At 42.4% G+C, this 21,057-nt stretch overlaps 1 protein-coding gene across 1 annotated transcript; it reads right to left on the reverse strand.

The window, feature by feature from the left end:
• Positions 1-405: 405 nt before the first annotated feature.
• Sirt1 (sirtuin 1) lies at positions 406-20,528 on the reverse strand. Its single transcript, XM_057751467.1, has 9 exons — positions 20,054-20,528; positions 18,307-18,423; positions 16,852-17,093; positions 13,111-13,263; positions 7,296-7,443; positions 6,690-6,769; positions 5,284-5,470; positions 3,469-4,023; positions 406-2,258 (listed from the first exon to the last, which is right to left on the reverse strand). Exons 1-9 carry the CDS (start codon positions 20,463-20,465, stop codon positions 1,951-1,953), a joined length of 2,202 nt encoding a protein of 733 aa, XP_057607450.1. The 5' UTR covers positions 20,466-20,528; the 3' UTR covers positions 406-1,950.
• Between the last annotated feature and the right edge of the window lie 529 nt (positions 20,529-21,057).

Genomic DNA, 21,057 nt, shown 5'->3' on the forward strand with positions numbered 1-21,057 from the left:
TAGTATATTGAAGCCTAGCATGGTGGTATTTTTGTTTCCTTTCTCACCTACTTTAGTCTCAGCGGTCGTTCAGTGACCCTGTTGTCTCAGGCATGCCCACCACACCTGGCAGAGTTCATTTGTTGCTCACATTTTTGGCTCTATGCCACAAGGTGAGGCTCTGGCTATTTCTATGATTATCTAATTTGACAGAGGGAAAACCATGGTCCATACAAGGCGCCTTCTAGTGCTTTCATTCCACATTCATGTCATTGAGATTCGTTCTCAACAGTAAGTTGGTGTTAGAGGTAGAAGGAATCAGACACCAGAAGACCCCAACATGAGCGAACCTTATTTGGCTGGCAAGTTAATGGGGAGGGGGGAGGGAGTCAAATGACCATTTTAATATGAGACTTTAAAACAAGATACAAGTATAAAACACTGCTTTTGTATTTCAAAAGTTTGAGGAAGATAATCCAGTCATTAAACAGTCTACAAAACATATGCCAGATTACATAAAAGTCTATGTACAATATAAAAAGAGCTGAAAACAGTCTTCACTGTAAAAATAATTTAAAACAAATTTTTCAATTTAAAATATTGTCTATAGCACAAACACATCATGCAAATGGAAACTAAATATACTGCATTCTTTAGTGTAAGCCAAATTCAGATTGAAATCTTTTAGGTAGGGAAATGAGCCACTTTTATTAGTCTTTTTCTCTGGCAGTAACGGTCCTCGCTGGGTATTTTACGCATAAAGAACAGCTATATTTCAAAACCTTTTTTTTTTTTTTTGGTAATAAATACTAAACCAACATTGAATATTTAAATTTGCGGGTAATGTTCCAAAGAAGTCTGTAAAATAAATACTGTAATTTGAGGTGTGAACTGTTTGAAAGGCTAAACGCTTCTGCAGTTCAGAAAACTGATCCCTAGTTTTAAGGCAAGCTAAGCTTTTAAATAAATAAGAACTAGTTTCATTGACTATTCATCTCCATAATACAAGGCTAACACTTTGGGATACATTACACCAATCTCAATAGGAAACAATGTACTTTCTGGCTGAGTTACAATTTATTACTTTGGAACTTTAATTAAGACCTGTTGCTTTCCTCATAAGTGGAAAAACAGCAGTCCAAAATATTACACTCTTCCCAGTAGAAGTACCATTATTAGGTTCAGAAAGGCTTTGCATATGCACATCTTGGCAGTTTAGTACTTGTGGTGACAATAGATGCAGGCTCTACCACAGTGATAGGTTAAGCTAAGGGGACCTATAGACAGGACTATTGTTTCTAAAGCAACTGAAACATTTTCAAATCATTTATCAGGTTAGTCTGCTGACTGCAGCAAGTACATGCCATCTTTAAGCAATAAATACAACTTCAAACTGAGCAGGTTTTGAGTGCTCCCCACACATGCTGACTTCCTTCTCACATTGTAAAGTCATCAGTGATTTTAAAAAGTTAGCTGCCAAGTTTTTGAAAATGCCAGTGTTTCAAAAGGTAACTGCTAAAAATAATTCAGAACAGAAATTGAGGATTTCAAAACTATTCAATGTCACAAACAAAAAGTGTGAAATACCATTCTTTGGTCTAGATAAGCTGTTCCCTTTACATTAACATTCCAATGGCTTTTTGAAAACTTTAAAATGTTGAAAATCATTACGCAAAAACAAAATTATATATACATATGGAGGTATCATACAAATGAAACCTTTAAAGGAAACTGAAGTCAACTAACAGCTGATTAAAGATACCTAGTACCTTTAAAGAAGGCTAGTGTTGAATGTACAAGTACAGAAATATGATGGAACTTTAAAAATTAGAAGACAATCTATTTTCCAGTCTATAAATATTACATCTTTCTGATTTCCTTGTTCAAGTTCACAAGTAAACATTCATTTTGACATGCTGAAGTTCCCAATGCTGGTGGAGCAGTTCCTGTACCTGGACAGCTGTGATAACGTTATGATTTGTCTGATGGATAGTTCACACCTGCCACTTCCTGTCGCATGGCTGCAGCTTCATTAACTCCCTCCTGATCCCCTCTATCGGCACCTTCAGGTCTATCAGGATCATCTTCCAAGCCATTGTAGAACTCTTCAATCTCACTTTCATCTTCCATGGGTTCTTCTAAACTAGGGCTCTGGCACGTGCCACTGTCACTGTTACTGCCACAGGAACTAGAGGATAAGACATCATCTTCAGAGTCTGAGTACACCTCCGCACCGTGGAATATGTAACGATTTGGTGGTACAAAAAGGTACTGATTACCTGAAACAGAGTGGTAAGAGATGTCACTCTCAGTTGTTTGAATCATTCTACAAGTGTCGGTTCGGTTTGTCGTGGAAGGCTCACAAACTTTCTAGGTTGTGGTTGTGTTATCTTATTACCCGTTTATCTTAATTTATAAGAGGTATGTATTGTAGGTAACCATGCCTGGCTTACATGTTAATTAGTTAAGGTGATGAGAAACAAAAGTAGCTTTCACCTTACAGACTACAAAGTCTGTAAAATACAGTATGATAAAAGACTGCTCCAGAGGCAAAGATGTATATATGATAGAGGCAAGTTACACTTCCCAGAGCTTAGTCTCCCGTTGTGTATGTCCAGACTTAGGGGAGGGGGAGAGTTATGTAGCATACCTAAACCACCGCTCATACCACCATTTCCAAACATAAGTGTTCATGTTTACCTGGAATGAGGATAAATTACTGCTTAAAAGTTGGGCTCTGTTATCAGGGTCTTCTGCTTCAGAAATATTAAAACATCTTATTTACAAGTATGCAGACAGTAGAGTGCCCCAGAATTTAAACGTTTATTCTATTCCACTAAAATTTGAGTTAATAACATTACAGGTATGGTGGCACATATTTATGATCCTAGTACTAGAGAGATGGAGCAAGAAGTTCACCATTAATATCTAAGATTTCTTACCCTGGGCTGTGACGGCTTATGGCCACAATTCTAGGGAACTTTAGAGGAACTATAAACTGTCAAAGCTGGGTATCACACACCTTTAATCCCAGCAGAAAAGCGGATCTCTGTTGAGGCCAGCCAGGGCTATATATATATAAAGTTTGATGATGTTTCATTTCTATAGGGGATGGAAAACATTTTATATTACAGTGCTCTGCTGCTGTCTAGATAGCTATGGTTTGGATACATTTAAAGGCCAGTTTGCTCTCCTGTGTCCAAGAAACACAGCGTGTCTTGACCTGGTGAGCCATCCATCTTCTTAAGTCATTTCTACCACTTAAAACAGCACAGCAATATATTTTAAAACCCACTCCTAGAGCTGAGGTTATAGCTCAGGAGATCACTTGCCTAGCCGTTTGAAGCCCTGTATCACAGTATTGCCTGCAAAAATAAACATACCACCTTTCTCTAAATCAACACACAGCACTAAATTTTTCTCTGACATGGGGAATCCTCTTTCTTGGATCACAATACTTGAAATGGTTCAACAAACAGCATTCCTTACCATCAAGACGCTTACTAATCTGCTCCTTTGCAAGTCTATTGGGCCAACACTTTCTCACAGCTTCTGCAACTGAAGTTCTTTCATTTTTCTCTCCGGTACTGGAACCAACAGCATTGAAATCTGGGTCTTCTACATTAATGCTCTCAACATTCCTACAAGCCTGTACTTCTTGTGACTTTTCTTCCATACAACTTTTTGATTCAGATCCTTCTAAATCGTCAACTTTGTTCTTTGTTGCTTGGTCTACAAGTGCAGTAATCACAGCAGAGTCTGGTGGTATAGTTCTTTCAGGTGAACTTGAGGCTTCAGAAATATGAAGAGGTGTTGGTGGCAACTCTGATAAATGAACCAATTCCTTGTGTGTTCGTGGAGGTTTTTCAGTAATTTCTGAAAGCTTTACAGGGTTACAACAAAGTTTGGCATATTCACCACCTAACCTATGACACAACTCATTAATTATGACATCACAGTCTCCAAGAAGCTCTACATCAAAATGCAGATGAGGCAAAGGTTCCCTATTTATTAATATTTGAGGCACTTCATGGGGTATGGAACCTAAAAACAGGATGGAAAGGGGGGTTAGAAAAAGAAAGAGAAAGCAATTATAACCACAATAGATACATATGGGTGGGCACCAAGACAGCAGCCAAAAACCCCGCGAGACTGTCTCAGCCATAAAAAATGGGGGTGGGGGCCAGAGAAGCGACATTTTATATTTATTTATATGTTTTATATTTTATATTATATTTATATTATTTATATTTCTCCCATATTCTCTGACCTTAAACACTTGGCAGTCCTGTCCCAGCCTCAGAGAGCTCATCTCAGAAAGCTTAAACTTTTAAATAATAAAACTCCTTTGAATTAGCTTTAAAGATGACAATCTAGCACAACATGTGGCTTTAGGTGTTTGGAAGGCTCAGAGAATCTCATATCCCTTTGCTATGAAAGGGCACATAGTCTTAGCTGCTTCACACAGTAGAGGTGGCAACAGAAACATGAAAGAATAATTCAAGAATGGCAAACTTGAACTGGACATAAGCTTTTTCTGGGGGGGGCAGGGAAGGCGTATTAAGACAGGGTCTCATTTTGTCACCCTGGCTGTCCTGGAACACTATATGTATATAGACCAGGATGATCTTAATTAAACTCTGAGATCTGCCTCTTGGGGCTAAAGGTGTTTATGCTATGCCAGCTTCTGGGCATAAGCAAATGAACCTTTATCTTTTCATCTAACCCAGGGTGGCCTCAAAATTGCTATGTGGCAGGCGCTATTCTTTGAACTCCTGACGCCACCACGACATGGCTTACAAGTATGTGTCATCACTCCTAACTACCAAAGATTTACTAGGTGGGAATGGTAGCACATGCCTTGGATCCCAGCACTCAGAAGACATATCTAAGTATGAGGCCAGCCTGGTCTGAATATCCCAGGCTATAGTGAGATCTTGTCTCAAAAGAAAGGGGGTGGTGCCTACCAACATGTAAAGTGCCCAATCTGAGTACTTGTGACCACTTTGGTCAAATGGGGTTGTCAGATTCCCCCACAAGATAGCCTACAACCATCTGTAACCCCAGTTCTAAAGAATCCAAATGGTGGAAATTTTAATTAAAAAAGAATAAAGAAAAAAAAAAGAATCCAAATGGTGCGCATACATGCATGTAAACAAAACATTCATATACACAAAGAAGTTTTTTTTAAAAAGTAAAGCTTAGTTAGACCTTCAACTATTCTCTAAATAGAAACAGTAAAATTACCTCTTACACAGATCCACAACACATGGCATACAGAACTGTTCCCCTAAACCAACTTACTTGGAATTAATGCTACTGGTCTTACTTTCAGAGAAGACCCAATAACAATGAGGAGGTCAACTTCATCTTTGTCATACTTCATGGCTCTATGAAACTGTTCTGGTAAATTTTCACCAAAGAAGACAATCTCCGGCTTCATAATAGCAAGTGGCTCATCGGCTGGGCACCTGGGACACCGAGGAACTACCTGCACAAATTGAGAAAGTGAAGGGAGCCCCAGTTAGAAACAGCCAATATTATATTCCCAGGAAACATAAGACAGCTCAGCAGGTGAAGACAATTCCTGCCAAGCCAACAACCTGAATTCAACTCCCAGAGTCCACATGGTAGGACTGACACCTCCCCATCCCCATTGATCTTCTGACCCCAACACCCTGATCTCCTTTATTATTCACCTCCACACAAGTGCTGTCATTTCCTCATGCCCACCTGTGTGCACACAAAATACTAAGCATGCAAAAAGCGAGCACAAGAAAAAATGGAAACAAAAAGCTTGACCTTTAAAAATGTTTGTGAAAGTGACTCCATTCCAATATACTATTTTTCCTGATCATACATAATTAATTGTGTGACTATTTCTGGATGTGTGTTGCTATATTTTTTTGTTTATATGTTTTGTTTTTCAAGACAGGGTTTCTCTGTGGTTTTGGAGCCTGTCCTGGAACTAGCTCTTGTAAACCAGGCTGGCCTCAAACTCAGAGATCTGACTGCCTCTGCTTCCCAAGTGCTGGGATTAAGGTCTGCGCCACCACCACCCGGCTTGCTATGTTTTCGTGTAGTAAATACTTCACTATCACTTGTTGGTATCACTTGTTTGTAGCTGAGCATGACCCTCAGCTTCTTATTCTCCAGCCACCGATGTGCTGGGATTAACCAGATTACTGGTGCTGGACAGCAAACTCAGGACTCTGAATGTTAAAACAGGCATACCAACCAAACAACATTCCAACTTCTGTTTCTCTGAGACAGGATTTCTCTGTGTAATAGTACTGGCTCTCCTGAAACCCTCTTTACACCAGGCTGGCCTTGAATTCACAGAGACTCTGCCTCCCAAGTGCTGGGATTAAAGGAATGTGCCACCATTGGTTCAACTTTTTCTTTTTTTTAAACGACTCTTCCTATATAGCTCAGGTTAACTTGGCAAGCGCGCACATATGCACACACACACTCAGGTTAACTTGCAAGCTCGTGCACGCGCGCGCACAAACACCCCTCCTCCTTAGTGTGCTCTAACACCTTCACTATACAAGGATTTGCTACTTAAGGTAGAAAACATAATTTATCAGAATTTCCAGCGTTCCTTCTGTATAGCACATGCTTTTTACAGGAGGGGAGAAAAGATGAAGGTAGAAGCAACAAATATCAAGTTTACACGATTCCTAAAATGAGCAGATGAATTAAATTACCTGATTAAAAATGTCTCCACGAACAGTTTCACAATCAACTTTGTATTTACAAATCAGGCAAGATGCTGTTGCAAAAGAACCTAAAACAAAATATACCTGCTTTAAGAAATATTTGTGGCTTACACAACAAACTTTAAGCTGAGTTTTCCTGAAGTCTTACAAGGAATATAATATGGGTTATTTAAGAATACACATATAGGGCTGGAGAGATGGCTCAGACGTTAAAAGCATTGCCTGATCTTCCAAAGGTCCTGAGTTCAATTCCCAGCAACCACATGGTGGCTCACAACCATCTGTAATAAGGTCTGGTGCCCTCTTCTGGCCTTCGGCATACACACAGATAGACTATTGTATACATAATATTTAAAAAAAAGAAAAAGGTACCAACCTTGGCTCAGTTGTCTTATATAGTCATGGCTGGTCTTGAATTGCCTATCATTAGGCATACACCACAGGCCTTATTTCTGCATTTATTGTGTATGTTTTTCAGTTATGTACATTCAAGATTATCAAATAATGCTTAATCTCGTTACGCAGCTTCTTTCCGTGCCCAATATTTCTATCTAACTAAGCACACCACAGAAACCACTGTTGACATTTACTAACCATGACACTGGATGATCCTTTGAATTCCTGCAACCTGCTCCAAGGTATCTATATTTTGAGTATAGTTTCGAAGTAGTTTTCCTTCCTTATCTGACAAAGCTATGAATTTGTGACACAGAGATGGCTGGAATTGTCCAGGATATATTTCCTACATAATGCAAAAGGCAGAAAGGTTTACATTAATTAAATAAGCATAACAGATATCCTGCTTCTGTTTAGTCAAATGTACTAATCATAACCCCCATGTATATATTTTAATAAACAAAGTGAGCATTTTAAAGCACGATGGCACACCTAGGAAAGGGCTATAACTATACAAAACTGAGCATGAACGTGGTCCCTTGAACAAGGTAAGGTGACCCATAAACACATCTTAATGGATAATGTAAGTCAGAAGAAATACATACCTTAGGTACATCAGAATTTTGTTGGCTGTAAATTCAGATTTTTTTTAAAAGGAAAAAAAGGGTAAACTTTACACTGAAATTACAGGTATCAAAGGGTATGGTGACTTCACAACTAAAAAAGGCTCTCAATGTATTATTTAAAGCTATTGGATTATCATTCATAATTATCAACCTGCTGGGGGTTTAAAGCTGAAGTGTTAATTCCTTACCAACATTGCTTTCCTTCCACTGCACAGGCATACTGGGATAGAACAGAGCTGCTCATGAATGCTGACTTGCTGGATTTTGTGTGTGTGTTTTTACCCCCAAATAATGCTTCAATGCTGTTTCTTCTTTAAAAACAAAGATTTCAGATATACACATGGCAAAAAGATCAGAAAAAAGTATCAATTTTGGTCCTCCTAACTTGACGGTGTTTTTATTCAATTTCATTTAGTAAGTGACTATGGCAAAGGAAGTTTCTTTTTTCTTTAAAGTAGCAATACTTTCTACTTCCTTACAATATAGGCTCTATCTAATTCATTGTAATGTTAGCAAAAATTAAATACAACCATATGTCCATTAATAGGGAAACTGGTTGTATAGTAACGTACACCCATACAGTGGAATATTTAGCCACTGAGAGATGAGAGGGCTCTCATGCACTAAACTGAAAAATAGTTCATGACACAGGAAAAAAGCAAGTTAGTCACCAGGGAGTAATCTTTTTGGTTTTATTAAGAAAAAAAAAAAAACCCTGAAATTGTATGCACATATGGATGGTTCTGTCTGTATAAACACATGAGAACACACAGCAAGTGTAAACAAGGCTGAGATTTCTGTAGGGATTAGAGGACTTCACTTTTCACCTATTTAGTAACTCACAAGTTAAACTTAGTAAGCTAATTTTTTTTTTTTTTTTTTTTTTTTTTAAGGAGACAGGGTCTGTCTCTACATAGCCCTGGCTCTCCTGGAACTCACTATGTAGACCAGGCTGGCCTCAAGCTCAAAGACCCACCTGCCTCTGCCTCTTCAGTGCTGGAATTAAAAAGATGTACACCACCACACTCAACAATAACCTAGGTTCTATGAAGTCATATATATTGTGGTCCATTACACAAAAATCCAAGATTTTTGATTTCCATTCCAACGTATACAGAAAAAATTTGAGTCTGGATTGTGCGGCACATCCTAAAAGCCCAGCACACAAAGGTCAAACTAAAGGATAGCTAGAAATTATAGCATTCTAAAAGAACTTTACATCAGATAGGTTATCTCAGCCTAAAGCCTTTTAAGAAACCAATGGCAGGGATGCAGCTGTTAATCTGCTAATCCTAGCACTTGGGAGGCAGAGGCAGGGGATATCCGGAAATTCAAGGCCAGCCTGGTCCACAGAGCAAGTTCCAGGACAACCAGAGTTGTTACATACAGAAAAGGAAACCATTCAAGTCAGGCATGGTGGACATGCCTCTAATCAGCACTTGGGAGGCAGGCCTGGTCTATCTACAAAGTAAGTTCCAGGACAGCCAAAGCTATTACAGAGAACCCCCAGCCCTCCAATAAAAGAAAAAAAACAATCATGAGTGTTAGACCATTCTACTGAGTTCAAATTTAAAATATGAGTTTTAAAAGCTAACATTCTGCAGGGCACTTGGGGTGCACACCTTTAATCCCAGCACTCCTGAGGCAGAGGCAGGAAACAGGAAGACCTCCCAATTTGAGGCCAGCCAGATCTACAAATTTTGCAGGACACCCAGGGCTACAGGGAAAAACCCAGCTCTTTCTCAGCATGTGGGAGGCTAAGAGCTCAATCCCTAGCACCACACAAAAAAGTGAAGGGCTGGGGAGGAAGGGGTCAGTGGGTAAGCCTTTGCTATAACTCTGCATGCAGGAGGCAGAAACAGGAGACCCTGCCTCCATACACAATGTGGGGAGAGTAATAGAGAAAGATACCCAAAGTCAACTCTGGCCACCACTTGTGACACGCACACTTGTACCTGGGCATTGCATAAACATCACACACATGCCCATAGAGAAACCAAAAATTCCAGTAAGGACTCTCATACTCATTCAGAAAACCTCAGTAGAGTTTACTCAATAAAAACCTTTTGCTGGCTTCCTCGTGGGGATATTTAAGAGAACAGATTTTCTAGACAAGATCATGACAGTGCATATTTTAGGCTGTATGGGCTACACATTTTGCCATATGGCCTCATATAGCAAAGAGATGATTTATTAAGTGGACTTGGCTGTCACTGAAACGACTTAGGGACAATACAGTAGAATTTCAGTGTCGTGTTGTAAAAACAACCTGAGAACTCCTAGTCATTACCAATTAACTCTCAGCTAATGGGATGTGGTAAGACGGGAAGAAGCTGGTGAGCAGACACAATCTGACAGAATGATGTTTAGATGATATATTGTACAACACAGAGATTACAATTAACAATGTCTGAGTGTAAGAGTAGAAAGTATGTCACTAGTCAGCTATAACCATCCCATAATGTATATCCTATAAATATATTAATTTATATGTCCATTTAAATAAACTCACAGCTCAGTCAGCTAATACTTAAAATTATACATGTGTCTAACAAGATTTTTTCAGAGTACACCGATCTGTCTAATCTAATGAAAGAAATTCAATTAGTGAAGCTAAAAACTAATCCCTACTGAACTTGAACATGTACATGCAAAACCCATACTTGTATTTCACATTATAATGCTGTAGAGCATCATACATACTTCACATGTTATACATGTTATACAGCTTACATGTATAAGGCTGAATTAAAGACGGAGTCTCATGTAGCCCTAACTGGTCTGGAACACAGAGATACACCTGCCTCTCACTCCAGAGTACTGAGATTAAAGACCTGTATGTACTACCACATCTAACCCTTATTTTTTTATATACTAAAAAGAAATTTTATGAGTGTTGTGCCTATAGGTAATATGTATATGTATTGCTTGCCTAGTCCCCAAGAATGTTAGAAAGACATTGGACCCTCTCAGCGGGCTGTAGTTATGGATGGTTGTGAGCCACCACATGAGTGATAGGAACCAAACCCAGGTCCCTCTTAACAGGTCTGAACTCTTGAGTGTTCTTAACTTCTAAGCCATCTCTCCAGACCCTATTTTAAAACTTTTAATTATATGTCTGGGGTTGGGATGAGAGAGCGCAGGTGCCATGGAGGTGGAGGCCAGCAGCACAGGCTTATACTGGGACTGGTGATCGCCAGCAGCTATAAAGACAAGTTGCTGGAAACTGATCTCCGAACTTTCTAAGTAGAATGCACTCACGCACTGTCTCATCTCTCCAGTCTTTGACTGTGAAAGGTTTTCCCCAGATTTCCTTCCTAGCCATGTTTGGAGCCTTTAAGAGTCTGTGTCTAGAATATCATCCATAAACGGAGTGAGGATCTCTGATTCCACCATGTACATCTTTCTATGAAGGCTAACTTTTATGCTCCTCACTTGCATCATAAACCCAATTAAACCCTAAGAACAAAAACAGTCTAGCATATATGTCCTTTGCTAGGGCCTGAATCCAGGGCCTAAAGCTCTACCATTTGCAACCCAGGCTGGCCTGGAACTCAAGTGTTAAGCAGAGACTGGCCTTTTACCTCTTGAGATCCTCCTGCCTCCACCTCCTGAACCCTGGGTTTGTTACATATTATTGGAGAGCATTTTCATGCTATGCCTACTGGAATTCCAGCCTTTATAATCCCCCAAAGAGCAGCAAAATATACACACATACACAAAATAACTAAACATAATTTTAAAAATGTACAGAACCCTTAATTTTAGAGATGTATCTATACTTGATACCCTGTAAAACAGTGACAAAAGTGACTACTGGCAATGCAGTGCCCCGCTCACAACAGAATTTACATGAAAAACCTTGGGGAAAACACAGATACACTAACCAACTCTGCTTATGTAAGACATGAAAGTAACTTAGGTACCTGCTGACCTTTCTGAACCTGTGTCTACTGACTGAGTTCATAGGACATCAGACATCTCTCATTGTTGAGACAGGGCAGCATCGCTAAGTATCAGAGATTCCAATAGCACATCCTAGCTGCAAACTGTGGTTACCCCTATAATTCCAGCACCTAGGGTGCTGAGAGTATTCCCTCACAGTTCTGTAAATATACCATATAAAGACAGTTTTTACAATTCAGCTTAGGGCCTGCAAGATGTGAGATGGATCAGTGAGTAAAGGGGCTTTGCTGCCAATCCTGTCAACCGGGTTCAATTCCAAGAACACACACGCATGTATGTGAGTTTTCCACATTTCACTTTGGCATGCGCATCACCCACTCACCACTCTACCCCTTCTGAAATAAAACTTTCAAGATCCTATTTAATTTCTGGGTTCTCTAAAAAAGTCTAATACAGAAGAGCCTTTGGGATTTATTTACAAGTCCCATAAAAATGAACTAACAAAAGGCGTGGTGGTAGGTGGTGGCAGGAAGACCGGGAATCTCAAAAACCATCCATGGCTATACAAAGTTCAAGACTAGTCTGGCCTACAGACTGCCTCAAAAATAAAGAAAATTTGAGATGAGCTGCAGAAAAACTGCAACATTTTCTAGTGACAGATGAAAATCTTGGTTTGATATATATACTCTATACTCTATAGCAGCAGAGCTGCACAGCAGATGTATGGAGCCAGGGATGCAGTTTTCAATTTTCTAATTCACATTCAAGTGAAAATTTCAAATACCTAATAAAAATTTTTGTTGCTGTTTTGTTTTTGAAGCTGAGTCTCACAATGTAGCCATGGCTGATCATGAAGTCACGAGTCTCCTGTCTGCCTCTTTAATCCTGGGAATGCAGGAATACACCACTATGCCTGACTCCTGAACATTTTACCAAATATTTCTGAATATTTGTTAATATTTAATAAATGCAATTAGTAGTTCATTTTTCTTTAGCAAAATCTCTAATATCCCTAAGTATGTCCTTCACTTACATCAACACATTTCAAGTATTCAATAGCCATATGCAGCTAGTGACTGACTTATGAACTAGAAAGACTAGAAGACTCTACAAGGGTCCTGTCATCTGTTCATCAAAATAATGTAATCTCAATCTTTGGTAACTAAAAATCGTTTTTCAGACAGAGGCACACGTTAAAACTTGTCTACTACAAACCATACTACAGTAGGTCCTATAAACTTTATGACTCAGAAAATAGATTCAAAGTCAAAACAGGTCATTTTTTTTATGATCTACAAACCACTAAAGGAGTGGGGGAGACAGACAAAAGACCAAAAATTATTTACAATCAGTCCTAAAACAACAAAAGTTCTGCCTACCACACTGTAGCATTCACTTCACTGGGCAACGAATGTCAATTTAAGACGTCTATACATGAGAATAACACTTTCTCATGAACGACAAACAAAAAACTGTGATACCTTTGCAAACTTGAAGAATGGTCTTGGATCTTTTCTAAAATACTCAATATCAAACATGGCTTGAGGATCTGGGAGATCTGGGAAGTCCACGGCAAGACGAGCATAAATACCATCTCTTGATCTGAAGTCAGGTATTCCACAGGAAACAGAAACCTGAAATATACAAGACATAATTCACAACATTCAATTATCTACCTTCATAATTAGGACCTCTAGTACACACAATTAGGTGGTTAAGAATGCAAAGAAAAGTTAAATTTGAGGAACAGAAACACCACCCTTCTAATTTCTTTCAAATGCAGAAGAGACAACTAAACTAATGAGAATAATTAATCTGCCACATACTGTTTTTAGTGGTGCTAAGTCGGGCCAACCTCAAAAACCTTTAAGCATTTAAACAAATTAAAGCAAATATAATTAGAGTAAATCAACCTCATTTTTTTTTTGGGGGGGGGGTTTCGAGACAGGGTTTCTCTGTGGTTTTGGAGCCTGTCCTGGAACTAGCTCTTGTAGACCAGGCTGGTCTCGAACTCACAGAGATCCGCCTGCCTCTGCCTCCCGAGTGCTGGGATTAAAGGCGTGCGCCACCACCGCCCGGCTAACCTCATTTTTTTTTAACCAAAAAGTAGGTAAGACTTCCTTGCAGATAATACCAAAGAAACTGCTTTCATATGGCCAGTTTTTAATACCTCGAGAACACTAGAATTCCAAAATTTCAACACTGTACTGGAAGCTGGGCACACAAGTACATGACTGTAGTCTCAGATATTTAGGAGGCTGAGACTGAGGGGCTTTTAGGTTCAGATTTTCAAGACTAGCTGGGACAATCACAACAGAAAAACCATTACAATAAAGGGGCTGTGCGTCCTGGGTATTCAAAACGTTCAATAGTACAACTGTCTCTCACATACCATTAAGAAAGTAATTTGCCAGGCAGTGGTAGTACATGCCTTTAATTTAGCACTCAGGAGACAGAGGCAGGAGATCTCTGAGTTTGAAGGCAGCCTTGGTCTACAGAGCAAATTCCAGGACAGGCTCCAAAGCTACATAGAGAAACCCTGTTTCAAAAAAAAACCAGGAAAAAATAGAGGTTCCCCCTCCCCCAAAAAAGCTGTCAGGCTTTACTCCTTTTGTTTTCTATGTCTGTAAGGGAACCTGCATGTGTATCTGTGCTCCACACGGGCACCTTGTGTCCTGAGGTCAGAAGGAGTCACATCATGCAGTTGACAACAGCCATGTGGGTGCTGGAACTGAACCTGGGTCCCCGCCTAGCAGCAGCAAGAGCTTAGTTACGAATCATCTCTCCAGTCCAGGAATATAACATATTTACTTATGGGTTCTTTGGATTTTGTCTTTTAACAGCGTCTCACTATAGATCCCTGCCTGACCTGGACACCTGCCTCTCTCTGCCTCCACAGTGCTAGCATTAAAAAACAGGCCACCACTGGGCAGTGGTGGCATATGCCTTTAATCCCAGCACTAGGGAGGCAGAGGCAGGCAGATCTGAGTTCGAGGCCAGCCTGGTCTACAAGAGCCAGTTCCAGGACAGGCTCCAAAGCTACAGAGAAACCCTGTCTTGAAAAAAACCAAAACACAGGCCACCTACTTTCTTGTTTTTTTTTTAAATCGTGTCTTGCTGAACCTAGATCTCACCACTTTAGTTAGGCTGGCAAACCACTGAGATCCAGGAGTCTATCTCTACATACCAGTGAGGAGGTTACAGTCAGGCCCTGACAGGTAAATGCTGGGATTAAAGGCATGCATCATCATACCCAGCTAAGGGATGTGATTTTTTGTTTGTTATGGAATATTACTTTAAGTAGAGATCACATCTGCTTATGTTGAACTATGTAAAGGTGTTACTTACATGTGTAACACTGCCTGTTGGACGGCCAACAGCGAGGCAGTAGAGGGATAGGGCCAGGCAGAAAGAATAAATAAATAGGAGAATCTAGGCTTAAGAATAGAAAGAATGAGGAGAAGTAATGAATGCAGGACATCCAGAAGGAAAGGAAGGTAAAAAGCTGAGGCAAAGCATAGACAAGAAACAGGTTAAGTTATAAAAGCTAGTGAGACAAGCATAAGCTAAGGCCAAGCATTTATAACTAGTAAGTCTCTGTGTCATGATTTGGGAGCTGGTTGGTGGCCCAAAAGAAAACCTGCCACATTGTTAAATACAATAATCAAATCCAGAACAGTGGCCCCAGTCTATATTCGAAGCTAAGATAGCTGAGGCAGACTCACTTGAGTTCAGGTCTGTGTAACACAATGACACCCTGTCTCAAAACAAAAACAAGAAAGGGCTAAGGATCAGTCTGTTGTAGAGTGCTAGGATCTAATATGTATAAGCCCCAGGGTCAAATCCCCTGCATCACTAATTACGATAAAGGGCCAGAAAGATAGCTCAGCTAAAGGCTCCAAGCTGGATGACTTGTTTGATGCCAGGAATCACATGGAATCACTTGCCAGTAGTCCTCTGACACCCTCATGTGTGTGTGCACACACCATTTTTTCTTGTTGTTGGGTTTGTTTTTCAAGACAGGCTTTCTCTGTGTAACAGCTCTGGCTGTAGACTAGGCTGGCTTCAAACTCAGAGAGAGCCCCTGCCTTCTAAGTGCTGGGATTAAAGGTGTGCACCACCACTGCCTGGCTACCCAGTTTTTTTAAATAACCATGTGTGGCGGCACATGCCTTTCTTTCTTTCTTCTTAGTTCTCTGCAAGTTTGAGGACAGCCTGATCTATGAAGGAAGTTCTAGTTCAGCCAGAGCTACACAGTGAGATACTATTTCCAAATGAATAAAAAGTTTTAGACTCAAAACTTTTCCTTCAGATAAACCCTGGCAGTTCAAATCAGGACTCAGCAAGCTTTATTGTCCCAGTTTCACAGTGAAAGAAAACTGTCTCCAGAACACATCCCTGACCCAACACTTACAGGCTGGAAGAGAAGGACTGCTGCAAGTCTGAGACCATCCTGTAGGCTACAGGGACCATCAGCCAGCCATGAGAGCACACTCTAATAATCCCAGAACTTGGGAGGATCCCTGGCAAGTTCCAGGCCAACCAGGGCACTTCTCACCATAGAACAAAACATTCATGCAGGTAAACTACCCATACACATAGAATTAAAAATAAACTTGACTACAGAAACTGGAGAGATGGCCTAGCCATTAAAGACAACTTGCTGCCCCTTGAAGAGAAGCTAGATTTGGTTACTAGTGACCAGATGGGAGCCCACAACTGTTCCAATTCCTGGGAACCCAACATCCAATTCTGGCCTCTGCTGGCACCAGGCACACACATAGTACACATACATGCATGCAGGCAAACACACATACACAAATAAGATCTTTAAAAAAGGGGGGGGGGATGATCCCACCTACCAAATGAGCTACAAATAAACATTAAAAAAACTGTCAGCCAGGCGGTGGTGGCACTCGCCTTTAATCCCAGCACTCGGGAGGCAAAGGCAGGCGGATCTCTGAGTTCGAGGCCAGCCTGGTCTACAAGAGCTAGTTCCAGGACAGGAACCAAAAAGCTACAGAGAAACCCTGTCTCGAAAAATCAAAAAAAAAAAAAAAATTGTCAAGACTTTCCAAAACACTGAACTAATTTATAGCAACTGTTGCTGCCCCTCAGGTTTTAGCAGTTTCTAAACACCTATATTATGAACAAAGTCTTCAACTAGTGCAGAAAACAAGTAGTGGGGAAGGAATACAACACAGCGCTCTCATCTTACATACCCCAGCTCCAGTTAAAACTATTATCTTTTTGCATTCTTGTAGTAACTTCACAGCATCTTCAATTGTATTAACATCTTTTCTTTTTTTCCGTTTTGGTGGTTCTGAAAGGATATTAATAACAATCTGCCACAGTGTCATATCATCCAAATCAGGTGGAGGAATTGTTTCTGGTAGTAAATCTTTAAGAATTGTTCGAGGATCAGTACCAATCATGAGATGCTGCTGAACAAAAGTGTACGGACCTGTATTAGGGGAGAAAGGCTTCAGTCAGTTCCACTTCTAATTAAAACCTCATTTGTTTTGTCAAGTAAATAAGTTAGCAATACATAAAAATCTTATGCAAAGTTTAATTTAGTATTATTATTTATATTAGTATTATTATTTTAAAAATACAATTTAGAGCCAGGTAGTGGACAGAGGCAGAGGTAGGTGGATCTCTGAATTAGAAGGTCAGCTTGGTCTGAGACAGTTCCAGGATAGCCAGGGCTACAGAGAAACTGTCTCCAAAAGCGCCCCCCCCAATAAAATAAAATAGAAACAGAAAAAAAAAAAAAAAGTGCAATTTAAAGGTATTTCACGTCATATCCCAAACAAAATCTGATTGAACAAGAGCTTGCTTAGGTCTGAGGTTTTGTTTTCCAAGATAGGATTTCTCTGTGTAGCCCTGGCTGTCCTGAATTTGTAGACCAAGCTCGCCTCAAACTCAGAGATCTGCCTGCCTCTGCCTTCCGAGTGCTGGGATTAAAGGTGCATGCCACCACTGCCTAGGAGGTCTAAATATAATTTTGATTATATTTTAAGGGTCAAATGGGTAGAAGATGAAGCAACTCAGGAATTAGCATGCAGGAAGCCAAGAAAAAAACCTTACCAATACCTGAGAAACTAAATCTAAATGATAAAGGTGAGAAAATTTAAAGATGGTACAAGAATAGCTTTGGGGAAGTTGCTGCAGACGTTGGTGGCACATAACTATAATCTTCAGCATTTAAACACAAGGGAGTCGGGAACTGAAGGCCAACGGGGGCTATACAGTGAGTTCAAGGCTACAAGAAAGTGATCCTGTCCCAACAAGAAAGCAGACACATTTTTAAAAATACTATTACATATGGAGCAAAAGAGAAAAAAATTGGTCAAGGGTATGAAAGAAAAAGAAAAGGGATGAGGAACACCCTCAGACATAGAGACATGGTGTGGCACACCTATAATCCTAGCACTTGGGAGGAAGTTCAAGTTCAACATCATCCTTACATCCTAGACTCCATGAGTTTAAAGCCAGCCTGGGTACATGGAACTGTCAAAGAAATCAAGAAAGGGAAAAGGAGAAAGAAGAAAAGGTGTAAGGAAGAAAAAGACTGCAGAGCAAATTTGGCTAGCCTGGGCTACAAAACACCTTGTCTCAAAAAGAAGGAAGGAAGGAAAGGGCATTTATTCAAAGCTTGCAGGTCCGAAGCATACCTATCCTCGGCCGTGGAGTCCAGTCACTAGAGCTCGCATGCGAAGTTCTATCGTCCTCATCACTCTCGCAGGAATGGAAGCCATTAGTGATGATTTCATCAGTGAACAGCAGGTTGTCTGTGAAAGAAAACAAAGGCTACTGCCAAAACCATCTTCATCTGGGGCTAGCGGTGCACACCTGCAGGCACTGGCGCTTTCAGGCTAGTCTGAGCTACATGGCAAGACTCAGGTTATTGAGACAAAAATCAAAAAACCAGAAAGGTTTTACTTACATCTATGATTCCAGCACATGGGAAGCACAGAAGTTGAGAACACCTAACCTACACAGAACAGTGAAATCTGGACCAGCCTGGGCTAAAGTGGAACCCTAGCTCAAAAATCAAAAACGGGGCTGGCCAGTGGTGGTGCACACCATTAACCTCAGCAATCAGGTCGATCTCTGTGAGTTCAAGGCCAGCTTAATTACAATGGATGCCCAGAGCTGTTACACAGAGAAACCCTGTCTCAAAAGTAAAAAAGTTTTTTTTGTTTTTTTTTTAAAAGAAGCTTAAGGTGAAACATGCCTTCAAAAATAGGATCTGAGCTTCACGTCAAGGGCTAAAACCTACAGTTTCATGAAATGCATCAAACAGAAATTACCACAAACAGGACAGTGGTAGGTGGCACATGCCTTTAATCCCAGCACTAGGGGAGGCAGCCTGGTTCTACAGTGAGTTCCAGGACAGCCACGACTGTTACAGCGAAACCCTGTCTCAGAAAAAGAAAGAAAGAAAAAAAAAAAACCTTAATCCTTAGCAGTGTCCTCCCTGCCCCAGCCAGTCTTTCTGTAGCCCTCAAAGTAGAAAACTTCCTGCCTCAGCCTCAGCGTTAGCAAATTTACACTTTAAAGAACATAAAACATGCTTCACACTACACTCTCCGTTTCTCCTTTAGTAGCTGAAATCCAGGGCTATTTAGTATTCCAGTCCCTAGCACGCCGTTCTTTTCTTTTAAATACATGATGGTCCACAAATACTGACAGACTCCGATAAATTCTGGGCAAAAGAAGTTCAGATGACATTATTACATATACAACACCTTTGGTGTCAATGGCATACAGAAGTCGGTTTGTTTCAGAATAACAGGTATGTTAGGAAACTAAAAAAAATGTTATGAGCACATGATTTTAGAAGAAAAAATAAGTACTGTAAAATTATTACTCTTCTATACCTAGGTGCTTAAATGCAATCTCAGGAAATTAATGTTTTTAGAACAGTCATTTCATTACATTTTTAAGACGGTGCCTCACGAAACAGCTTTGGTCTATTAAAATTTCTAACTTCAAAAAAAGATATCGGTCCAAAAGGAAAAAAACACCACCATACAGGTGTCAGCTTGCAAACGCAATCGCAGAAGGTCGAGCCACGGGACAGCCCAAAGCGAGCTGCCAGGAAAATGCAACTTTAATAAAGGCGCTAGGGTCAAAAGCATCCGAGGGAGGGAAAACTTCAACGACAACTACGAGAGCCCGGGTGACTGCGCGCAGCGCTAAGCGGCCCGGGCGAGCGGCGAGTCCGCGCGCGGCTCCGCTGCAGGGCCGGCGAGCTCGGCGGCGCGCGGCCGAGCCAGGGCCGAGCTGCGCTGCCACCGCCGCCGAGCCCGAGGAGCCGTCGGAGCCCTCGGGGCCCCGGCCAGCCCGGGACCGGGTCACAGGCGGGGACGCGGAGGGACGCGACTGCGCGGTCCCGACCCCGCGCGCGCCACTCACCTCGGTAGCCGATCGCTGCCGCCGCCGCCGCCGCCTCGTCGTCCTCCTCGCCCTCGTCGTCGTCGAAGTCGTCGGCAGCCCTCGGCTCCCGCCGCCGCAGGCCCGACCCATTGTCTCCGTCCCCGGCCGCGGCGGTCGCTGGGGCCTCCGGCTCCGCGCCCGCCGCCGCCGCCCCTACCGCCTCCCGCCACAGCGCCGCCGGGGCCGCGGCGCTCTCCGCCTCACACCCCGCCGCCGCCGCTACCGCCACCGCCGCGCTCGGCTCGCCCGGGCTGCGCCCGAGGCCAGGCCCGTCTCGGCGCGGCCTCTTGCGGAGCGGCTCCTCGGCGGCGGGATGCGACGCGGCCTCCATGGCGGCCGCCGCGGAAGGGGAGCCGCCGGCCTGAAGGGCGAGCGCCGCCTCGTCCGCCATCTTCCAACTGCCTCTCTGGCCCTCCGCCCTCGCCTCCTCTGCTCCGCTCGACGCGCGGCACTGGCGCCCCCGCGGCTCGGCTGCGGGAGATTTAAACCCCGTCACGTGACCCGGCCCCTCGCCGCCCCCGCCCCCGCGCCGCTCCCGCCACCCACGCGGGCCGGACCACAACACGCCGGGTCACGTGTCCGGGCGCCGCCCGCGGCCTCGGCCCTCCCCGGCCCCACCCAAGGGCCCGGCTCCCCTCGGCGGCCTCTGCTCGCCTCCCTCCCGCTCGCTCGCTCGGCTCGGCTCGCTCGGCTGCGGCTCAAGTTGGCGGCCGCGCCGGGAGTTCCCACCTGGGCCTCCCGCGTGCACCTTGCCCGGCTTCGCCTCTGTCGGCTTCTCCCTCAGGGGTTTTTAAAAGCCCTGAAGCGGCGAGTAGCCCGAACTGGCCGAGGCCGGCCTCTCTGAGAAGAGTTCCCCCACCTGCCTGGCGCTTTGTGGCAGCTCTTCCTCAGTTTACCGCTGTAGTCTCCGGAGTTTGCGCCGTCTCCCACCTTCCCTTATCTAGTGCAAAGGAATGTTAATCCCAGAGCCCCGGGGACCTGGG

This window comes from Chionomys nivalis, chromosome 19 (assembly GCF_950005125.1).
Source record: "Chionomys nivalis chromosome 19, mChiNiv1.1, whole genome shotgun sequence".
Lineage (NCBI taxonomy): Eukaryota > Metazoa > Chordata > Mammalia > Rodentia > Cricetidae > Chionomys > Chionomys nivalis.